We start from the raw sequence: 24,101 nt of genomic DNA on the forward strand, positions 1-24,101 counted from the left end.
TATAAAATAATAGAATTCCACAATATGAAATTCTATGAAATACATACATAACTGTATTTAGCATATGTATGACTGCACTGGACTACATGTACACATTTGATACAGTCGAGCTCGACTCTTGCATGCTTGGACACATAGGTCCAACTCTCTAAAATGCTGTTTTAGTTCACTTTCATGCAGGCTGTGTACGGCCTGCAGGCCATAGGTTGGACACTACTGCATTACCAGATTAGAAAAAAAAAAAAGAAAAGGAACAGCAATATAATATAACATATAGGGTATAAGGAAAAATGAGTATCAGTTAGTGTTCCTGTGTGGGAGTAGGATTCCATATAGAGAATAGATTTTTTCCCCCCTATTTATGTATATATATATTTTTTTTTTTGACACAAGATACTGAAATAGTCTGTGGTTTTACTCCACTAAATTAGTGATCACTTATAAATAATATGGCTTTCTTAATCCACTGGCAGTTGCATACTAGATATTACTACTTTGAACTCTACTTAATAGATTTCCCAAATTTGCCAGAGAACCTGAGTGAACAGAATGGTCAAAACAGCATGTAGTCAAAGAACAGGAGTGGTCAAAACCCCCACATGACAACAACAGTTTATTTAGAATGCTTTTTTTTTTTTTTTTTGTTAAAATCTATTTAAAAATTATTATCAATTCTAGCAGAGGTTCACCTATTTAATCTTGCTGTAATGGACATGGATATACTACTGGCATCACATTCCCTAACTATCAATTGAGCAGAATTAACAACTGATGGTACGCTTGGTCTGTAGCAGGGTGTACTATTGTGCTACACCAAATGCCATGAAGTATTTCATCCCTTTGCTTACTAGTATTTGAGCAAACAGATATGACACTCTTCATCTCAATGGAAAGTTGTAGTTAGTACAGTCAAAGTTCTTTATAAAACCCTCTTTTTAACATCCCAACACACTATAACATCTTATGTGGTTGGTCCCAGCCAATTTTGCATTAACCTAATTTTGCTATTTTACATTCAGTATAATAAAACTGAAAATAAAAGGATTTCTCTATGATGACCATAAATTTCTACCCTAAATCTGAATTTTTACTTTTTTATTACAATATTCATGTTGGAAAATTACAGTAAGTTTCAAATATATTGAAGCAATTGACGAGCTTGCAGCTTGATTGTGAGAAATTGACGAGAGCCTTATCAATCAATTCGACTCTGGAGAGAGTGAGCAAGGCACACGGGGTAGAATTTTTTTCAGCATGGTCTGTGCTTGTTAACAGGAGAGACAGCTTCTACAGGAATGGGGTATACTTAAATAGAAAGGGTGCAAGAATATTTGATGATGCTATTGAAGCAGTGTTAGGTGGGTCAGAAAACTGCTAGCTTGAGGGGATACACAGACTAAACAATTAAAAGTGGCAGCAGGCAGAGCCAAAAGTGATTCTTGCACTGCTTCTATTAGAATGAGCAGCAGCCTGGAAAACAAGGTGCTGAGGATTGACTGCTGGGAGTCATAGTGGAACAAGTAAATATATGGGCTGTGTTAGGGTAACTACGAGTAGGACAGGTGCATGTATACTTGAGTGTACACCAATGCTAGAAGTATAGTTAATAAATTTGATGAGTTTGAAGTGCTGGTCAATGCATCAAATGCAGATATAATTGGGATATCAGAGACATGGTGTCACATATATATAAACAGTGCGGAATAGAAATTTGGGGAGTAAAATGTGTACAAAAAGGATAGACAGGACAAGAAGGGAAGAGGGATTATGCTGTTAGTTAAGAAACATAAAATCTAAGGAAATGCATCCAATTGAAATTGGTGGAAAATGTAATGTTGAGTCAGTGTGTTCTAACATAAGCACTGAGAAAGGGAAAATGAGAATAGGTGTGTGTTATAGGCCTAATGAATCTGATGAGTATAATGAGCAATTGTGCAGAGAAATAGAGCAGGCCAATAAATCAGAATGTCTTATAATGGTGGATTTTAACTTTCCAGATACTGACTGTTTTTGTTGTTTGTTATTTGGTTTTTAGGAGCATTAGCCATACTGCTAATGCTCCTAAAATGGCCTAAAGAGCTAATGCTCTTTAGGCCATACTGCTCCGGGGATATGCGGTGGTCATTTCCTGACCTTTCCGTATCATCCGTACGTATTTGGTGGTCACGGGCTCAAACCCCGGTCTAATCAAGAAGCGTGTACTATGCACTGCTGCTCCAGATACTGACTGGAATTTATGGGTTGATCACTTGCACACTAGCAAGACTTTTGTGGATTTATTGGATGACTGTTTCCTACAGCAATAAGTTCAAGAGGAAATCAGCGGAAGTAATACTCTTGATCTAATTATCAGCAGTGATTATTCAGGCATTAAGAATTTGTAGATAAAGGAACCACTGGGTGACAGTGATCACAGTGAACTGAGGTTGGATTTACTTAAAGATGTAACTACCATCAAGGGTAAAAGGAAGGGCTTTTGCTTTCGTAAAAACTCTCTGAGACCACAGTGGTCTCAGACAGTTTTTAAATTCTATATAGTGGGATCAACTGATGATGTTACCAATGGTGAATTCTAAATGGGAAGCCTTCAGGGACTTAATCTTGGAGGCTACTAGGCTTTTCATACCAACTAAAAAATGCTGTTTAAAGTTTAGGCCTAAATGGGTGTCAGATGGATTATTGAGGCTCTTGGCAGAGAAGAAAAATGCATGAGGTACATATAAATTATCAGGCAACACAGACGCCAATGGTAGATATAAGCTAGTCTGTAATCACATCACAAAGGAATTTAGGCAGGTGAAAAGCAGATTACGAGAAATTTTTGGCAAAGGATGCCAAGAAAAACAGCAAAGAGTTCTTTACTTATGTACACTCTAGAAGGAAAGGAATGAAAGGAAAGGAAATTTTGCTTTCGTAAAAACTCTCTGAGACCACAGAGGTCTCAGACAGTTTTTAAATTCTATACAGTGGGATCAACTGATGATGTTACCAATGGTGAATTCTAAATGGGAAGCCTTCAGGGACTTAATCTTGGAGGCTACTAGGCTTTTCATACCAACTAAAAAATGCTGTTTAAGGTTTAGGCCTAAATGGGTGTCAGATGGATTATTGAGGCTCTTGGCAGAGAAGAAAAATGCATGAGGTACATATATATTATCAGGCGTATTTTATTACATATAAATTATCTTTGCTGTTTTTCTTGGCAAAGGATGCCAAGCAAAACAGCAAAGAGTTCTTTACTTATGTACACTCTAGAAGGAAAGGAATGAATTAGATTGGTCCACTTCACACAGATGGTTTGACTATTGATGATCATGCTCAGGTAGCTGATAAACTGAATGAGAATTTTGCATCTACATTCACACATGGAGTTATTCAAGGAGGGGAATGCCAGAAGTTTATCAAACTCTAACAGAAAGTAATTTTGTATAACCGAGAAAAAAGGAGAGGAGAATTGTTGAAGTTGAATATAAGGAAGGCACTTGGAGTGGATGGGATCTATCCAGTTATATTAAAGGAGGAAGCAAAGGAGGTAAGCAAACCCTTAGCCATAATTATGAAAGCTTCATTGGACTCAGGAGAGGTTCCCATGGACTGGAGGTGTTCAGATGTATCACCAATTTGCAAAGGGGGTTCAAAAGGAGACACAAGTAACTATCAACCTGTTAGATTAACTTGTGTTCTGGGGAAAATAATGGATCACTGGTTAAAGAAGCATTGTAGGATCATCTAGACAAAACTGCAGTAGTAGTTAAGACACAGCATGGGTTTGTTAAAGGGAGGTCTTGTCTGACCAATTTGATTGGATACTATGATGTGGTCACATAGGAACTGGATGCAAAAAATAATTTTGATATCATATACTTGGATTTCAGGAAAGCTTTTGATATTGTCGAACATGGAAGATTGCTGTACAAATTGGAGCGGTATGGCATTAATGGCAAGTTGCTACAATGGATAAAGGGATAGTTGAGTGGGAGAGACGACAGAGAACAGTAATCAATGGATTAGTCTGTTCTTTGTAGACTAATGTTATTAGTGGAGTTCCCCAGAGTTTTATTGCTGGGCCAATTGTTGTTTTGTGTATTCGTCAATGATATTGATGAAGGTATATAAGGCTTAATGTCCAAGTTTTCAGATGATACATAGGTTGGCAGGGTTGTTAATAATAGTAACGACAATGCTACCTCAACTGGATTTAGTTAAGTTGGGCAAATGGGCTGAGAAGTGGCATAAAGTTTAACATTGACAAATGCAAAGTACTGCATATTAGGGCTCACAATACCTGTCAAAATCTTAGTACCGGTATTTCTAATTTATGAAATCGGCATACCAGTATTCCAAAAAAAAAAACATTTTTTTTTGAAATACCGGTGCAATAAAATTTGATGACAATTAGGTGGTATAAAGTAAGGAAAAAAGAAGTAATTACTTGAATTCACATTTTAAAGCAAACTTTTATTAAAATAATAATTATTCTAGCAAAGATTATTAAACATATAGTTATTCTAAAATCAAAAAAATAAGCATTCACACTACCTGTTCAAATAAAGTTAGCTCTTAAGAAACTCAATAGTTTTATCATTTAAACTGGATATAATTTTGGTACATATTAAATTAGAGGCGGAAAACATCCTTTTGGTGCTTTGTACTGAGATAGTCATATACGAGGTTTAGTATTAATTCCCTTATTCCCTGATCTTCAAAAAAATCTTATTTCCTTTTTATCAAAAATAAAAAATATTTCCCTTTTGACTTTTTATGGCACTATATCTGTATTAACGAAAGAAAGGGACTGACAGTGAAGCTTGGCGATGAAACAAAATCTAAGTTGTGGGGGGAATGTTATTTATTTATTTATTTATTAATTTTTATTTCGCTGTATGTACCTTAGTATCACCGTAAGTGGCCATTGTTATGATTTTCATATAGCAGCTCTCTTCAAGCACTAAGCCCCACAAGCTACCTGACTGCATTAAAAAATGAGAATTTCCAGGAGCTGAGGGATTTCCCCCCACCACACATACACGAGTATGTATATTATATATTGTATATATAGTATATGTGAGCCGTCAGTTTCTCAAGAGCAATGACACAAATATAAAACAAAAGTCATTTATCATAGAAAACTACTTACAATATATAATTGGTGTTCATTTACATCTATTTAATTTTTCTCATTTAATCTGTTAATACATGCTATCATTTCCATAAAATTTCAGCTCACTCTACAGCTTCAAACACTAATTCAATCTTAATCACTTCCTTATATTTCTCTTAATCACCAATATCAATTTTCTTCACAACAGAAATCCATAAGTTACGAACAATTCCATGTAATCTCTCTTAATTTAGCAATATCAATTTTCTTTATAACTTCAACCAATAAATCAACTCAATACTAAACATTTCCTTATTTCTCGTGTTTCTTCAACTTCAACCCCTTGCCCTAAAATAATCTCCCACTTTATCTAAGTACCATTTCCAAAACAACACAGTTCAGAGGACTTACCTTCCTTCTCTTTCACAGTGGGATTCCTTCCACTTGTGCGGGTTCCTTCCATGGAGTGTGGTGATCTCTCTCTCTTCTTAGTTGATCTCTGCTGTATAGCTCTTCCGATACTGTCTTATTTCAGGATTTCGAGAACAGTTCTCTGTTAATACTGAAGGAAATTACCACAACAGTAGTAGAAGCCAGGGCACTATCTGACTAGCTTGTTATTCAACTTCCGGATTAACTACTAGCACAGGAATGTGTCCAGCGGAACCCTTCACTATATAGCTCCCAGAACTGGACCTGAACTGAACCCAGAACTACCACTGGAAGTCTGCAACCCCTCCGAACGACAATCACAAACCCCTCTTTTGTTGTGAGCACCTTATTTATTTCCTTCTCATTTATTTATTTATTGAATTGATTGCAAGTTACAATCGCCCTTGTACTACTTTTTTATACGCAAGCATATGTGCAAATCCCAGAGGGGTTTACATGCATTTATGTATCTCCCCCTATCTAATTGAAACCTGACCCAATCACAGTGTTATTCTTTAAACTCACTCTTCTTCCTATGGTGGTAAAAACAGAATATTTTTCCCACACAGCGAAATTCTTTCATCATTTACCTCAAGATCACCTGTTCACAATGCCATTGAACTGCTCCATACCAATACCTTTCCCAAAATGCATTAAGTGTCCCATCCTCAAGTAGCGGTGTAACAGAGGAATTAAACTATTGTTCAGAAGATTTTAATTTTAACCCTTCCCTTCTTCACTTCCCATACCATTGTTTAACCCTTCTACACTTGCCATACCAAGGAATATTGTTTACCATATTCCTTGATTGCCCTACCAGGCCCACTGCCACTAATGGAAATATTTCCGTAATGATGTTTTCGTTATTCCTTAAGTGCTTTACTTCCACACACTGTACTTACTAAGAGAAAGATATTTGGAAAATGTTATGCCTTACAATTTCGTGACATGTATATTAATGATTTATTGTTGTCAATTTTATAAAGTTTATGTGAATAAATCAGGGATAATTATTTTTTTAATTAGTACCAAAAAACCGGTATTTTTGTATCAATACCGAGAATTGAATACCAGGATCCCAGTATTCAGGATCCTGGAATCTTGGTATTGTAAGCCCTACTGCATATGGGTAGCAGTATTCCAAGAGAAACGTACCAACTGTGTGGTACTACACTCAGGGAAGTGGAGAGTGAAAAATACCTGGGGGTAATTCTGCATTCAGATATGCAGTTCGCTGAACACTGGTTGATGATTGCCATCTACCGCCTAGTATTGCCTGGTAACACAGAGGGGTGGTATTCCTTCATGTGGTGTTGATGCCACACCTTGACTTCTGCTTATGTTGGTTCATACCTGGGTGGTTGCCTCCAGTATGCTAGGTGGCATGTGCCATCATGAAGGTGCAAGAAGAGGATTTGACTGTCACAGATTGACCTGACCTTTCTGGAGATGATGTTCTCCTGTATTGAAATTTGTAAATAGTTTTTTTTTTTTTTTCTTGAGTTTGAAGAGTACCCCATGCTTCAAGTTGGATGCTGTCTGTTGAATGTGAAGAGAATACCACTGTTTTATCTGAAGATTAATGATCATAGATCTTCCTTATTTTTTGCAAAGTTGTAAATAGAGATTTTACTGATCAGAATTTGTACTGTCTTCTGTGTGTACTGTCCAGTTTGCTGTTTTACCAAAATTAAAGATGGAAAGATGCTATTTGGAACATGACACAGTTAAATGTCATTGTTTTTTTAGACTTGAACCTTTTTTATAGCTGTTATTTTCTTCAAGAATGAAGTATGGCTTCACCTTCAAGTTGAAGACTGAAGAACTGCTGGAAGTGATTTTTCACTCTCTCTCTCTCTCTCTCTCTCTCTCTCTCTCTCTCTCTCTCTCTCTCTATTTTCTTACTATATTCTATTTTCTTCTGGTTTCTGATGGATCCATCTGTTGACCAACCACTTTACTATACTTTTCCTTCCCAGCACCATTTCTCATACTTCTCCTGTCTTAAAAACTCTTCCATTCCTTCTCCATTGGCATCTGCCTGGGACTTGTCCTAGGTAGATGCAGCAAGATGACTGTAGATCCTGGCCACCTCCACATGGCGGGGATGGAGGGGTGGGACGAGGTGACCAGGTGTTGCTGCTTCTCACCTGCTAAGAGCCAGCTGCTGGCCAACAATACAACAACAGAACATATCAATACACTTCACACACAACACACTAATATTCCTGAATATCCCCTATCACAGACTGACCGGACTTCACCAAAATTAAGCCCACTTGACTTGAGCGCCACCCGAATATTAGTTCCATCAACGTTTTAGGCTCCCAGGTAGAAAGCACAGCTTGCCATACCCGAGAAATGTCTGTGACTGCCTCAAGGACCATGCCCACAAGGAAGGCTAAATTTTAAAATTTAACAGTGGCCATCCACATGTAGAGCTACAGCCTGTTGTTATTTGTATTTTAGGAGCATTAGCAACTAAGGCCATATTGCTCACCATATTGCTTGCTCTTGTATTAAAGAAAATGGTTTTTATCACTCTATCAAACACAATAATTCTACAACAGAGACAAAGGTTTGGCTACGTATTTTGTTTCCAAAACAGTCACTACCAATCATAACGAAAACTGAAATGGTATATTCTAGTCAGGTGACTCACACATGGTTTTAATTCGGCCAGAGTAAATATAAATTCCCACAAACGCACACATGCTAAAGAAAGGATAGCAAAGCTTCCTGAAAGCTTTGTGATCACAGCAGTTTTCTACAGTTACAGACACTTTCATTGTAAATCTGAACTCAGAAATGCCACTATATATATCTAGAAACAAGTAAACAAAACATATCCAGGAAATACAAGAATTGCTTCAATCAGAGTACATGATCATTATAATTAATTCTGAAACTTGCAATAAAGAATATCACTTGAGTTTTATAGACAAATGATCTAGTAACAACTAATTTGGAAAAATACAGGTCTCTCTTAATCTACATTTATTTATATACTTAAATTACAACTAATTTGGAAAAATGCAGGTCTCTCTTAATCTACATTTATTTATATACTTAAAATGCATTATATGCAGACCAATTTGTTTGATTTTAACAAATATGTTATTCAAACTAGACTCCTGTGAAATCATTTATGAATTTTAATCTTTAGTATTCATGATATAAGAAGTAACAATGGCAATGTTGTTGGAGGACACCAGGTGGCCAGACATATTTCATTATAAACTGGAAAAATGCAGGTCTTTTTTTGGAATATCATGTTATAAAAAAAATAATAAATAAATAAATTTTACAAACAAAACTGAATGAGCAATATTTGACATAGATATTAAAATATTAATATTTTTTTATTTTGATTTTAAAAAATCAAAAGAAACTAGGTTAAATTGGTTAATTTTACTTAGCTTACAAAAAAATATATATTTTTTTTTCTAATAATTAAAATATATAAAATTACCTTAATTCTATTCAACTGTTCTTTTTTGGTCTCTATATTTTTTTTTAATGGCTGTTCATGCAAAAGACTTTCTTTGGAATTCAACCATTCTTCAAGATTAGTCAGTGCATTTTCACATTGTTTTCTTTCAGTGATAGTGCTGGCAGAAGCTTCTTGAGCAGTCTTGCAAAGTTTGATAAAATTATTCCACTGATCTTTTAAACATTGTAGTTCATCTAAAATACTTCTGTGACCAGTGCTGTCAGTGTGCTGTAGTACTTGCTTCACTTGATTATGCAATTCCTCAAGTTTCTTCTCTCCTTCTTCTTCTGAACTTAAAACAGTCTACAGAAAAAAAAATGTACTTATGATGCAATAATTTTTATGAAAAATTTCACAAGATTAAATTATGACACATACAAATAAGACTTCAAAGTTTTCTTTCATGGGAAGACTTGCATACTGCAATATGCTAAACCTTTCCAATATATAAATTCCTACACAAGTAAAAACTTTGAAAGTAGCTTTATTTGTGATACTCTTATCAGCCTGAAGTATGAATGAAACACTGTACTTCTTACATTTGGATTTCAATATGATTAGATAGCAAAACTTGTTCACATGAAATAAAAATCAATAGTATCAGCAATTAAAAGTTACACTAAAGTATAGTTTAGATAGATTAGAAGCCGTTTCATTTTTCCAAGTTAAGGCAAACAAAAGTTTGCATTGCTAAATCAAAAAGTTGCACCTTGGTGATTACATACGGAATACTGTGTTCAGGTTTGGAGGCCGCATTTAAGAAAAGAAATTGAGCTTCTTGAAAGGGTCCAAAGGCACCTTACTTGCCTAATAGGAATAGCAAAGAGGGCATCCAAATGAAGAGGATTACACAGGTGTAGTTATGAAGCTTGACAAGGGGGGGGGGGGTGGAACAAATTGAATGATAACTAGATCGTATATATAGCTTAGCTTAATTTTCAGCACTCACCTCAGGTGAGTGCTGAAAATTAAGCTAAGCTATATATACGATCTAGTTATTACATTACAGCACATAAGGACTCCTTAAAAAATCAAGATTGAATGATAATGAATTTCTACCTCGAAATGTGACACAAAACTAGGTGGTATAAACATAATCGATTGGGAAAAACTAATAGACTGGACTTCAGGAAGCTTGTTTGCTCAGTGTGTTGTCAACCATTAGGACAGAATAAACTACCTTATTTGGTGGATGAGGTTTAACCTCAAATGGATCAGTATCTTTTGGTGTGGAAAAACCAAAACCAAAATCTTTTGGTGTGGGAAGAATGAAAAAAGGAATATAAGTTGTACAGACTTTTTTTTTTTTTTTTTTTTTTTTTTTTTTTTTGAAGCAGCAAAAGCCGTCCTTGCATCTTTTGGCCTTTATTAATACTAACTTTCTTACATACTCGGGCTTTAACCTCTTCTACTAATTAATAATAGAAGAGGTTGAACGTCCTCTTGTTACTGCAACATAAAGATCAGCAAGTGAATTCCCCATCATTTTTTTTTTCATAAGAGAGTGATAATTCTTAGCATATCTTGCGATGTAAATAAAAGCAATACGAGTGCTTCTGGTAGCAATACACTCAAGTAATGCACAATAATGGTAAATCCATATGAAGTGAGAAAGTCTGTAATAAAACATACACTGCATGTACAAGGGGAGAAAAATGCATAACCAAAAAAAAATAATAATAAATAAATAAAGGTATTTAATTAATTAGTAACCTGCAAATTAATAACTAACTTTTTGATTTAACAAAAAAAAAAAAGCAAGAGCAATTATTAGATCTTAATATCTGACATAATATTTGGTGTGGAGAAGCATAGAGCCAAATTAAAACTAAAATAGAGCAATCAGTTACTTATTTAACTAGCATGCCCATGGGAAAGCCACTATTATTATTATTAGCTAAATGGTGCAAGGAAGCCTGAGGCTTATGCTGTACCAACCAAAAAGAAAAGAAAAAAAAAAAAATTCTAAATTACCCTGTGAGAGAGAGAGAGAGAGAGAGAGAGAGAGAGAGTCAGAAGTAGAAGGGAATCATTAAGAACGAGAAGAATGATAATAACCAGCTCAGGACCCTGCTGGGTGTGCCAAGCCGATACTTACCAGATGTGAGCCCCTGGAGTCAGAAGAAAAAAATAATCATCTTTAACATAAGAGGAAGCCATTTGTTCAACAGTACACCCTTTCTGGCAGAAGAAAAGTGTCCTGAAGTATGGTAAGTTTGAATGCAGATCTAGCACTAGCATTGGCATCAGTTGAGGCAATACGATGCAAGAAAGCAAGCTTATGCAGCACCAGCCAAAAAAAAAAAAAAAAAAAAAACCTCCCATTTCACCAATTCATTCATTCCAAATGCCTGTTTAGACCTTAAATTTATTTAAGCTATCAACTTCCACAACAAGACATGGAAGTCTGTTCAGCAACCAACTACCTACTGGACAAATTTCCGCACAATCTATTCTACAACTGTCTTTCCTCAATTTGAATCTATGCCCCCTCAGGTTCATAATCTGAGCAAGAAAAAGAATCCCAACAGCATTGAGCTTTCTCCACCTGTTCAAGTCCTTATAGTAACAGTAGTAATAATGGAGGCATGTGATGCAAGACAGCAAGTGTTATGAGCTTATGTAGCATCAGCCAAAAAAAAAAAAAAACCCACAATTTCACACATTCAAATCTCTAAAAGTTTTCTAGTTCCTCCTTGAATTTATTTAAGCTATCAATTTCCTCAACGACAGTTGGAAGTTCATTCCAGCAATTAATCACTGCTGACCAAAGGCAAATTTCCACACATCCATTCTACAACTGACTTTCCTCAATTTGAATTTATGGCCCCTCAGGTTCGTAATCTGAGCAAGCGGATGAATCCTATCAGAATTCAGTGCGCTCAACCCATTCAAGGCCTTATACACCTCAATCAGATCACCTCACAGGTGCTTAGTCTCCAGCCGCTGTAATTTGCAGAACTTAAGCCATTCTTGGTAAGAAGGCCCCGTCGTTCCCCTCACCAATCTTGTTGCCCTTCTCTGTACATGCTCAAGCAACTCTACATTCTTCCTAAAATGAGGCCTCCAGACCTGTACACAGTACTCAAGGTGTGGCCTGACCACTGCCTTATATACAAAGGGATAATCACTGTGAACGATATACAGGAATTTTCCCTACTAGCAAAATTCCTGTATATCATTCACAATGATATAAATGTTTGAGGACACCTTTCTTCTGTCAGAAAGGGTGTACTGTTGAACTGACGGCTTCCTCTTATGTTACAGATGATGAAAGTTTATTCCTCTTTTACCTTGTAGTGGCTTTCCATGGGCATAAAAATTAAATAAGTAACTGATTGCTCTATTTTAGTGCCAGAACAAATGAATGAAGGAAAATTATGAAAAATTATATACTGGAACAAAAATGCAAGAAATTATACTAATTTTAAAACAAAAAAGGATTAATCAAGAACAAACAGCAAGGACTGATTATTAAGATAACTGCAAAGAAGAACAGAATAATAAAAATCCCAGAACATATGGAGGAAACTGCACATAAAAGCTAATAGAAAATGGAGGGAATGCACACAGTATAGATGTAAGAGGGAGAGAGAGAGAGAGAGAGAGAGAGAGAGAGAGAGAGAGAGAGAGAGAGAGAGAGAGGCATCAAATTGAGAGTGAGATAAAATATAGAATAAGCAAATACATCAGATAGGAATATGTGTCCAAATAATTAAAGATTAATACAGAATTTAATCAATAAAACTTAAAATAACCACAACTGTTTTTTTTTTTTTCTTTCTCGTAATACTCATCACTTTAGTCAGAGCACATAATAACACAGATTGGCCAACCGGGCTAGCCAGGTGGGTAAAGTGCCTGCCTGGCAACCCAAAGGTTGCGGGTTCGAATTCTGCCTCAGGCTTGGATCAGAATAAAATGTAAAATAATTTGGGAAGTGCATTATGGCCACAGAAGCTGATGCGTCAACAACTAACATATAAAAAAAAAAAAAAAAAAACACACACACACAGATTGTAATGACAGGAATAAGTACTGCAATCCTTACAGTATTCTGATATGAGTATTTTCATTTCAATCTGTTATATTGATACAAGATGGCCACTAATCAAATTATAAGCATCAACTATTTAAAATCCTTTGGCTTACATGCTAATGAAAAGAAAAATTACAGTACATATTTGTGGTGTAGGTCTTAAGGTACATATATGAGGTGTGATCAAAAAGTTTAGGGAATAGACTAATATTTGGAAACGTATGAGGTATTTTGACTGATTAACTTCAAAATAAACTCCTTGATAGGGTATACATCAATTCCAGCTTCTGAGACTCCTGTAAACATTTGTGATAGGCTTCTTTCGGAATCACAAATAGTTCTTTCTTGTGTTGTGTTCTAAATAATTTTCTCAATCGTTGCAAATCTTTGATGTACTAAGGGGGATTTATGTTTAGGAAACAATAAAATATCTCAGTATCCTAAAAAAATCTGGTGGTATGGTGGATGGGGACACTTATGGTGTGCTTCACAATAAATTCTTGAATGGAAAATGCCAAGTGTATATGGGTGTTGTCGTGATACAAGTACCAATTCTCTACAGCTAACTTCTCTGGCCATTTCTTCAAAGAACGTTGTGCATTCATTGTAGAACCATTTTGTAGTATTCTTCATTCATTGTTTAACCATGTGAGACAAGTTTACAATGAAAAATGCCTTGCAAGTAAAAAATACAATAAGCACGATCTTCACAATTGATTGAGATTGTCATGCTTTTTTTTTTTTTGGGGTCTTGGACAAGATGGAATCAGTCTTCCATTGAAACTAGGGCTTTGTTTCTGAATCAGCCATACACCAAAAATGTGTATGGCTCTGACAAGTGTGAATCAGCAGCACACATTGAGAAAGATCTTGATATGCAATAACTTGCCATTCTCTGTGATCATCAGTGAGAATGCAAGGAACAAATTTGGCTGAAATGCATCACATTCCCAAATATTGTATTAAAATTGATTGGTAGATTCCATAAGAAATACTAATTTCACTAGCAACTTCATGGATAGTTAAAATCTAACAAGCAGGAGAATTGGATCGCTGGTTTTGAAGCTGAAGGACATCCAGAGGAAGAACCTTCTTTGTTGAACAAGTGGCTCTCTTTAAATTTTGTGATCCACCGAAAGTCGCAAAATAATGTATATCACCTTCTCCAAAAGTGTTTTTAACATTTCATGGGTTTCTGTTGCACATTTCCTCAACTGGAAACAAAATTTAATAAAATTTATTAAATAATATTTGATAAGGTAATATTTATCAAATATTTATTAATTATGGCAATTCATTTATGGTATACCCAATAACAGTTCATGTTATTATTCAAATGGAAGAAACTAAAAATATCAGTTCAATGTTATCAAAATGATTGCTTTTTAAATCCGATTTTAATCTTTAGCAGTTTTACATTTAATTTTATATGATATGAGCATTGCAATTTAACATGTAATATGAACAATGTGTAAGGAATCAAAATAGTATGAGGAATTAATAAGCTGCATATTACATTGTGATACATATTTTGGATCTTAAGGACTTTTATTTACTCAAAAACTTTTAGTTATTATACTTACTGAGAGAGCTATGAGCTTAGCTTTTAAGCTTTCTGTATCACTATGGTCTATGCTAGTGTCAACAGTTGCTTTGAGAGCATGAAGCCAATCTTGAAAGCGTTCTAGATTCTGTCTATAAGATTCATGTTCATTTACATAAGTTTCACATGTTGTAGTACAGTCCTAAATTAAAAAAAATAAAAAGCATAATTTACGTGAATACTAACCGACTAAATATAATATAAATATAAATATATGGAATAAAATATATTTTATAATATGTTTAACAAATACAGATCATTAAATGAACGCCAACATTTTATAAATTTCATATCACGTAGGATAAATGGCATGCAACATTTGGGTTTGTTGCAAAATATTGAAAATTACTGTTTGATGCATAATACTCAATGCATCAAACTACACTTTATTAATAGCTCTAAAATTATCCACTGAATATTCAATTTCTGTCCAAATAAGAACACAAAGTATGTCCAAATTATAGTTGCTACTGCTATGATGACTGATCACTCTTAAATGATCCTAATCATAAATGATTTCTTCTCCATCTCTCCACATGAAACAAGCTAAAGATGTGAAGACAGATTCCCTAGGAGGCCAGATTATTGGACCACTTCTTCCAAATCGCTTGAAGAAATGATCCAATACTGAACCATGACCATTATTGAACTACAAGGAATGGCACTACAATGTACCCAACAACAAATCAACCATTATGTCATAAGAAATTAAATTTTAAAATACTAAAGTTAGTTCTTTTACAATGTGGAAATTGATAACTGAATTTAAGGAAACAGATAACTAAGATTTATTCAGAAAAAGTAAATATAATCTGCAAGATTTAGAAGGAGTGCAGTTCAGTTTTAAATGGACCTTACAATAAGAGAGGCTTCAAAAACTTCATGACCTGAGTATAAAGGGTTTATTTGAGGAGGCTAGTAACATGTTGCTTTTCAATATAATACTTCTCTTTAGAGTCAATACACTTTTGCCACCGATGCTGCAATGTGCTGATTCCAGCTGTGAAGAAAGTTTTCTCTTGGGCCTCCAGGAATGCATCCACTGCAGCAATGATGTCACTTTGGTGAGAAAATGGATACCAGTGATGAAATGAATGTCCCACTCTTCCTGTGATTTCTTAACTATGAGGAAGCATTTCATGAGGTCAAATATGACAGACTAATTGAAATCTTATAAAAACAGGACTACACACTAGGAATATAAAAAGAGCCTACCAAAAAAAAGAGCCTACCAGAACCAGAAAGCCAAAGTTACAATAAGAAATGTGGAAATGAACTGTACTGAGATCAGGAGAAATGAGAGAGACAGAGTTGTGTCCTATTACCAATTTTCTTCCGTAGCCGAGTGGGCAGGAGCGGGAGTGCAGTAGCACACGCTCTTTGAGTAGACCGGGGTTCAAGCCCCTGACTGCTGAATACGGTCGATCTGCCAACCCGCACTGGACCAGCGTGGCAGATTATGGTCCATTTCCCTCAGCATGAATTGTTGAAGAGGCTTCCATCCTGCAGTGGGTTGATAATGGCTGCACTTTACTTTTTTTTTTACCAATTTTCTACAACTTATATGAAGAATAAATAATACAGGAAACTTTAAATGGATGGAAGAAGGCATCAAAATTAATGGAAGTATAGCAAACAGCCCAAGATATGCAGATGACAGTTACCATGGCTACCTCACAAAGGCAACTCCAACTACTAGCAAGCAGAATAGAATCAAAAAGTGAAGAAACTGGCCTTACAATTAACAATAAGAAGTCAAAAATTAGGTGCACAAATAAAGAAAAATCGAAGAATGAAATCAGTGTTATATAAAACAGTGGTACAACCTATCATGACTTATGCTAATGAAACATGAGTTCTTAATAAAAAGGACAAAAAATCTTTAAATGTGTGGGAAAGGAAGATATTAAGGAAAATCTTTGGCCCTATAAAAGTTGGAGAAGAGTGGAAAATAAGGACAAACCAAGAGCTGAAGGAACTGTATGGAGAAATGGATATAGTGGGAGTGATAAAGAGCTCAAGACTTAAATGGGCAGGACACGTGATATGAATGGAGGAAAACAGATGTCCAAGGAAAGCAATGGAAGGGCAACCGGGAGGAAGAAGAATGAGAGGAAGACCGAAAAGGAGGTGGGTGGACGACATAGAGAACAACCTACGACAGTTTAGGGAAAGGAAAAATCATTGAGGGAGGCCTCAACAACATAGAGAACAACCTACGAGAGTTTAGGGAAAGGAAAAATCATTGAAAAAAGTCAAAAACTTTTGTCATCTAGGAAAGTCCTATATTCCACTTTGGAAAAAAATCAAATTAAAAAAATCAGAGACATACAGGACAAGTGCAAAAAACAAATTTTATCAGATGAGAAAAATCCTGCATGAGAGTAAGCTGAATCGGGAATTAAGAATCAGAACTTTATAATGCTATATTTGACCTACATTTCCATATGAAGAAACATGGTGATTAATAAAAAAATACTGAGAGCATTTGAGATGTGGCACCTACAGAGAGAGGCCTCTGTAGCCTAGTGGTCAGGAGTGGGAGTGCAGTAGCACACGCTGTTTAAGTAGACCAGGTTCAAGCCCCTGACTGCTAAATACAGTCAATCTGCCAACCCGCACTGAACCAGCGTGGCAGATTATGGTCGATTTCTCTCAGCATGAATTGTTGAGGAGGCTTCCATCCTGCAGTGGGTTGATAATGGCCTTTTTACCTTTTTTTTTTTTTTTTTTTTTTTTTAACTTACAGAGAACTATGAGAATGAAATGGAAAAGCAGAGTAATGAAAAATTTCTACAAATGGCAAAGATAAACAGATGCTTAATAAAGATGATACAGTGGAGAAAATTGATAATACTGCAAGCATCCTGAGAGGAGAGAAGTACAAAATATCATGAATTGTCTTGGGAAGGAAGGTTATAGGATCCAAAAGTGGAGGAAGAAAAGGTGGAAGGGAAGAATGAATGGATGGATGAATGGCCTGAGAGATTAGACTGGACCAAATGCAAAGAAAACAATTAATGATCCTAAAGACAGAAATTTAAGATTTGCTGGCAACCAATATCCTTGTCAGAGACTGCATCTGAAAAAGAAAGACATTAGTAAAATAAATTATAAAGTTTGACTTATTTCATAGATAAACTTATTTCATTAGGACTGTTCATGATTCTTTAAATGAAAAATTCAAAAGGATATGGTGACTGAAGTTCTGAATTTTTTAAATATACTGTAGACATGAAGAAAAAACTTTAACACTTCCAGATTAATACCTCTTCAAAAATAATCTGGAAGAGTGGTAGCAGTAAGATTATTCCTAAGTGAACTAGAAACCTACAACCAGGCTGCAGACTACTTTTCAAGTTGTATCTCAAATTGAATTTTACCATAACAACATTATCAGATAGCAATCTTGCCACAATCTCATATGATATCACTTAAAATATAACAGAATACAGAAAGGAAAAGAAAAACTGGAACTTCACTCTAGGATACAAAAATAATAGCCTCCAATAAGTAAGACAGTGAAATTACTCCATATGATGAAAATCACCTACCACTTAGTTATGACTTACACCACAGTAGCTTTATCATTATTTCTTTCATGTAATTTGGACTTCACACTCTGACTTAGGCAATACCAGACCCTTCAGTGCATTATTTCTGGCCAATACATTGATATTCATGACCTTTCCCATCTCATAACCAAAAGTCTGGAAAAAGTTAAGGCCCATCATGCTCACAGTAGGATTTGAAAACAGACTCATTTGCAGACAATGTCAGTGTCTATTATGCAGATGTTAAATCTAATACAGATCATAAATATAAGCAATTGGCAGTATATTCACCTTTGGAAAATATTTATTTTACAAGAATAATAAACTAAATCATTTACAAAAAAAAGTTTCCAAAAATTCTATGGCACACCTCTATAAAGCCAGAAATGGTTAAAAAGTAGGAAACAGAGAGTAGTCATAAATGGACTGAACATTCTTCAGTGTGGACCAGTGTAGCAAGTAAAGACTCTCAGGGATCAGTACCAAAACCACTTCTGTTTCTTTTCTTCCTTAATGACATTGGAGGTAGTAAAGAAGAAGACGTCAAAGTCTGCTGATGATCTCAATGTAGGAGCGTGGTTAATGATCAGGAACAGGACATTTTGCTTCAAAATGTTACACATATAATTTGAAATGTCAACTAAACTTTAAGGCTTCTAAATATTAGATTATGCACTTAGGAAACAGAAATCCAGGAGCTATTTATAAGTTAGTCGGAGTGGAATTCAAAAGTAATTCAGACAGAAGAATTAGGGGTTACAAATAGATCAGATAGCAAATTTCCCATGCATTATAAACAAATAGCTAGGAAAGGCACTGTAGTGGGCAAGGCAGAATGTTTGATAAAGTTCAAAGTGAAATTATTAATACTAATAATAAAATAGATTTATTAGCTGCATGTGTAAAACTTACTTTTATCTTAGAGAAAAGCATGTCATACTGAGATTGAAGATTATTCACTTTTTGGACAGCTACAGTTTCTGGTAATTGCCGTGCTTTATCTTGAAGTTTTGTGATTATTGGCTGATGAGAACTAACACTTTGAGCCATAGCCTATAGGGAAAGTTCATTAAATATATTGATGATATAATGATGATGATGATAAACAAGTAATTAAAATAATCAAAATTTTGGTTATGAAATAAAAATTTATATATAAAATGTGAAAGAAATATTTCACACAAATTTGAATTTTTAAATCGCTTTTATGAAAAGTTCACAGTATCAAAAATAAATTATTACTATAATCCCTAAAAAGATTATCTTCTTCACATAATTTTCATTTAATTGCTCAAACAGAAACTCTGATTCATAGTAATCATGATAATTTTACCTATGGTATTTACCTTTAGGTATTAGCATTAGCATTAGTTGAGGCATATGATGCAAGAAAACAAACTTATATAGCAACAGCCCAAAAAAAAAAAAAAAAAATCCCTTCCCATTTCACCCATCCGTCACTCCAAATGTTTGTCTATTCCAGCAATCAACTACCCAAAGGCAAACTTCTGCAAATATATTCTACAACTGTCTTTCCTTAATTTGAAACTGTCCTCTCAGGTTTTTAATCTGAGCAAGCAGTAGTATCCCATCAGCATTGAGCCTGCTCAAACCATTCAAAGCCTTATACATCTCAATCAGATCACCTCACAGGTGACTAGTCCCCAGATGCTGCAATTTGATGAATTAAAGCCTCTCTTGGTAAGAGCATCCCCTTTGTTCCTCTCAACAATCTTGTTCCTCTTCTCTGTACTTATTCTAGCAACTCTACATCCTTCCTAAAATGAGGCCTCAAGACCTGTATGCAGTACTCAAGGTGTGCCTGACCATTGACTTATACAAAGGAGTAATCACTTCTTTGTCTCTGCTAGCAAAATTCTTATATATCATTGACAAAACTCCATGACCTACTCTGGCAGTCTGTCTCTACTGCTCAGAGAACTTCCTATCTGACTGCACAATTACCCCCAGGTCTTTTTCATTCTCCACCTCCCTGAGTGTACTACCGCACAGCCAGTATGTTTCTCTTGGGTTACTGCTACTCATATGCAGTACTTTGCATTTGTCAATGTTAAACTTTAGTTGTTAATAACAGTAATAATTACTGTCATTAAAAACCCTGCCAACCTTTGAATCATCTGCAAACTTGGACATTAAGCCTAATATACCTTCATTGATATCATTAATAAATACACAAATCAACAATGGGCCCAGCACTGAATCCTGGGGGGGGGGACTCCACTAATAACATTAGTCCATGAAGAGCAGTGGCCATTTATTATCATTCTCTGCCATCTCCCACTCAACTATCCCTTTATCCATTGCAGCAACTTGCCCTTAATGCCATACAGCCCCAATCTGTAAAGCAGTCTTCCATGTGCAACAGTATCAAAAGTTTTCTTGAAATACAAGTATATGATATCAAAATTATTTTTTGCATCCAGTTCCTTTGTGACCACAGCATAGTATCCAATCAAACTGGCCAGACAAGACTTCCTCTTAACAAGCTCATGCTGCATCTAAACTATTATTGCAGTCTTGTCTAGGTGATCCTGCATTACTTATTTATCCAGTGACTTCATTATTTTCCCTGGAACAGAAGTTAAACTAACAGGTCTATAATTATTTGTCACCCTATGAACCCAACTTTGTGAACTGGGGATACATTTGCACATCTCCAGTCTGTGGGGACCACCCCTGAGTCCAAGGATGCTCTCATAATTATGGCTAGGGGTTTGCTTACTTCCTTTGCTGCCTCCTTTAATATAACTGGATAGATCCCATCCACCCCAGATGCCTTTCTTATGTTTAACTTCAACAATTTCTCTTTCACTTTGCTCTCCATTATTATAAAATCATTTAGCTCACTGTTAGAGTTTAGTAAACTTCTGTACACCCCATCCTTACAGAATTCCTCATGTGTAAAGGTAGATGCAAAATACTCATTCAGTTTGTCAGCTGTCTAAGCAGGATCATCAACAGTCGAACCACCAATATCAAGTGGACCAATCTGATTCATCCCCTTCTTTCAAGGGTTTACATAAGTAAAGAAGTCTTTAACAGACAAAAAAAGGAGAGGTAGTGTTTGTTTGTTTGTTTCTTTGATCAGACTTCTGTATAGTACGTTATGAAGGATTCTCTAATAATTTTTTGAGCAGCTTTCTGGAAGGTGCAAATTTTTTTCTTATATTCTCATACTTTTTGGTTATTTATTTTCATAGCCAATGGTTCAGGCAATATTGGAGAACTCAGTGCTATGAGTGATATTGAGTTTACATAAGTAAAATAATATTTTGCTTGTTGAGAATTTCAACTTGTCCAACAATACATGAGTCTTTCTGAATAAAACTAGTTGGTGAGTTGAAAATATTAAACTGTATCATAATTACGACTCCACCTACTCACCAGGATTCCTTGTTAGAAAAGATGCTTGTAAATTTTAATAATTTTAAGTTATTTTCAATTTCAAGATATGCTTTTAAATTTGATCATTACTTTTTAATTTTTGACTATTTATTTCATATACTAAAGTAACTTGGGATTGGCCAATTTAGAGTGGCTTATAAGATTTTTTCAGTAAAATATTTAAATCAGGGTCTTGTCTCATTTTGATTTTCTACGTTTAAATTGGGAAGTTTACATATACTCCTACATGATCATGCTCTGGATTGGATGATAACTTGACTTTAATTTATTATATCCAAAACCCAGTGGTCTCAAACCCTCTGTAGATCATTTCATCACAGAACTTTTAAAAAATTTCCATTCCAAATTCTACAAGCTTTTTTTTCCCCCCAAGGGTAAACATATTACGTTTTAGCAAAAAAAAAAAAAAAAAAACATCACTCTTTCATATTTTCTTTCACTTAAATCCGATCAAGGGTAAGATTTTTTTGTCTCCCCCCCCCAGTGCTACAATTGACGATTTTCATTTATTTGAATGGATGAATCATTAAGATTTCTCCAGGATCTAAGAGAATTCATTGAACCTTCCTCAGTCATTTATTCAAATGCTATTTGTCCTATAGAAATTTCTGGTTTCTGTTTGAAAATTTCAAGTTTTTTTTAACTTAGACACATTGGAAATTCTAGTAACTTGGCAATCTCTTTTGGCTAGGTACCAAAAAATCTGGAATACATCCCATGTGGTTCCTATTCCTAAAACCTGTTATCCCAAAGCTGCTAGGATCTATAGACCTATAGCTTTAGTAGTAGTAGTAGTAGTAGTAATTGCAAATGATGCAAGAAAGCAAGCTTATATAGGGTCAGCCAAGAAGAAGAAGAGAGGAAAAAAAAAAAAACAAGTTCATCCATCTGTACCCGCCAAGAATTTGTCTAGTTTTACTTTGAACTTATTCAAGCCGTCCATTTCCATAACAACAGATGGAAGCCTGTTCCAACAATCAACCACCCTCTGGCTGAAGGTAAATTTCCACACATGTATCCTGCAACCATCCTTCCTCAACTTGAATTTATGGCCCCTCAACTGCAAAATCTGAGCAAGTACTATTCATTCAAGGCTATAACCACTGAATCAGATCTCTCTATGGGTGACTAGTCTCAAGACACTGCAATTTGAAGAACTGAAGACTTTTTAGGTAAGAGCACTCATTTGTTCCCTTCCCCAATCTAGTTGCCCTTCTCTGCACCCATTCCAGCAGTTCCACACCTTCCTAAAATGTGGCCTCAGGACCTGTACAGAGTACTCAAATTTTGGCCTAGCCATTGCCTTGTACAAAGTGATAATCACCTCTTTACCCCTGCTAGAAAAGTTTCTATATAACATTGACAAAACCCATGAGCTGTCCTGACAGAATGTCAGCACTGCTCAGAGAATTTCATGCCTAACTGTACAACTACCTTCAGCTCATTTTCATTCTCCACTACCCTGAGTGTAGTACCACACAGTTGATAAGTTACTCCTGGGTTACTGCTACCTATGTGCAGTACCTTGCATTTGTCAATGTTAAATTTCAACTGCCATTTCTCAGCCCATCGACCCAATTTTCCTAGATCTTGTTGCAGTAGCTCATCTTGATGACTGTAATTAACCACACTGCCAACCTTTGTATCATCTGAAAACTTAGAATTAAGCCTGATATATATTCATCAATATCATTGATAAATATTGAAAACAGCAATGGGCCCATCACTGAATCCTGGAGAACTCCACTAATAATATTAGTACACAAAGAGCAGTGCCCATTGATAACCACTCTCTGTCTTCATCCACTTAAACATCCCATTAGCCATAGCAGTAACTTCCCCTTAATGCCACATTGCTCCAGTTTGTACACCAGTCTTTTAGACACACCAATATCAAAAGCTTCACTGAAATCCAAGTATATGATGTCAAAATTATTTTTTGCATCCAGTTCCTTGGTCACTGCATCATAGTAACCTATCAGATTAGTTAGACAAGACTGCTCCTTGATAAATCTAATCTGTGATTGCAGTATAATTGCATGCCTGTGCAAATGGTACTGCATTACTTGTTAACCATTGATTCCATTACTTTCTCTGAAACAGATGTTAAGCCAAACAGATTTTAAACCTGTAATTACTCATGTTGCCTTTTGATCCCCCTTTATGAATTGGGGATATACGCACACTTCTCCAGGCCATAGTGACCTCCCCTGAATCTAAGGATGCTCTCATAATTAAGGCTAAAGGTTTGCTGGTTGATCTTTTACCAACTTTGCTGTCTCCCTTAATATAATTGGATTGATTCCATTAACCCCAGGTGAATTCCCCTACAATTTCTCCTACACTTTCTTTTCAGATATCACGGCTTTATAAACTTCTGGCATCAACTTCCCCAAAGAATTCCTCATGTGTGAATCAACTAATCAACTGGTGTGCAACATGAGCAGGGTCAT

General features: G+C 35.4%; 1 protein-coding gene across 3 annotated transcripts in view; it reads right to left on the reverse strand.

The window, feature by feature from the left end:
- Positions 1-24,101, reverse strand: part of LOC150084856 (muscle-specific protein 300 kDa-like) — a 1,257,473-nt gene that overhangs the window by 1,184,773 nt on the left and 48,599 nt on the right. For all 3 annotated transcript variants that reach the window (XM_090376651.1, XM_090376652.1, XM_090376650.1), the window contains exons 5-7: positions 19,135-19,275; positions 14,649-14,810; positions 9,006-9,329 (exon numbers count right to left, since the gene is read on the reverse strand). In XM_090376651.1, coding sequence (XP_090232777.1) covers positions 9,006-9,329; positions 14,649-14,810; positions 19,135-19,275 — 627 coding nt within the window. The remainder of the gene's footprint in view (positions 1-9,005; positions 9,330-14,648; positions 14,811-19,134; positions 19,276-24,101) is intronic.

This window comes from Mastigoproctus giganteus, chromosome 6, assembly GCF_048544385.1.
Source record: "Mastigoproctus giganteus isolate SK-2022 chromosome 6, ASM4854438v1, whole genome shotgun sequence".
Classification (NCBI taxonomy): Eukaryota; Metazoa; Arthropoda; class Arachnida; order Uropygi; family Thelyphonidae; genus Mastigoproctus; species Mastigoproctus giganteus.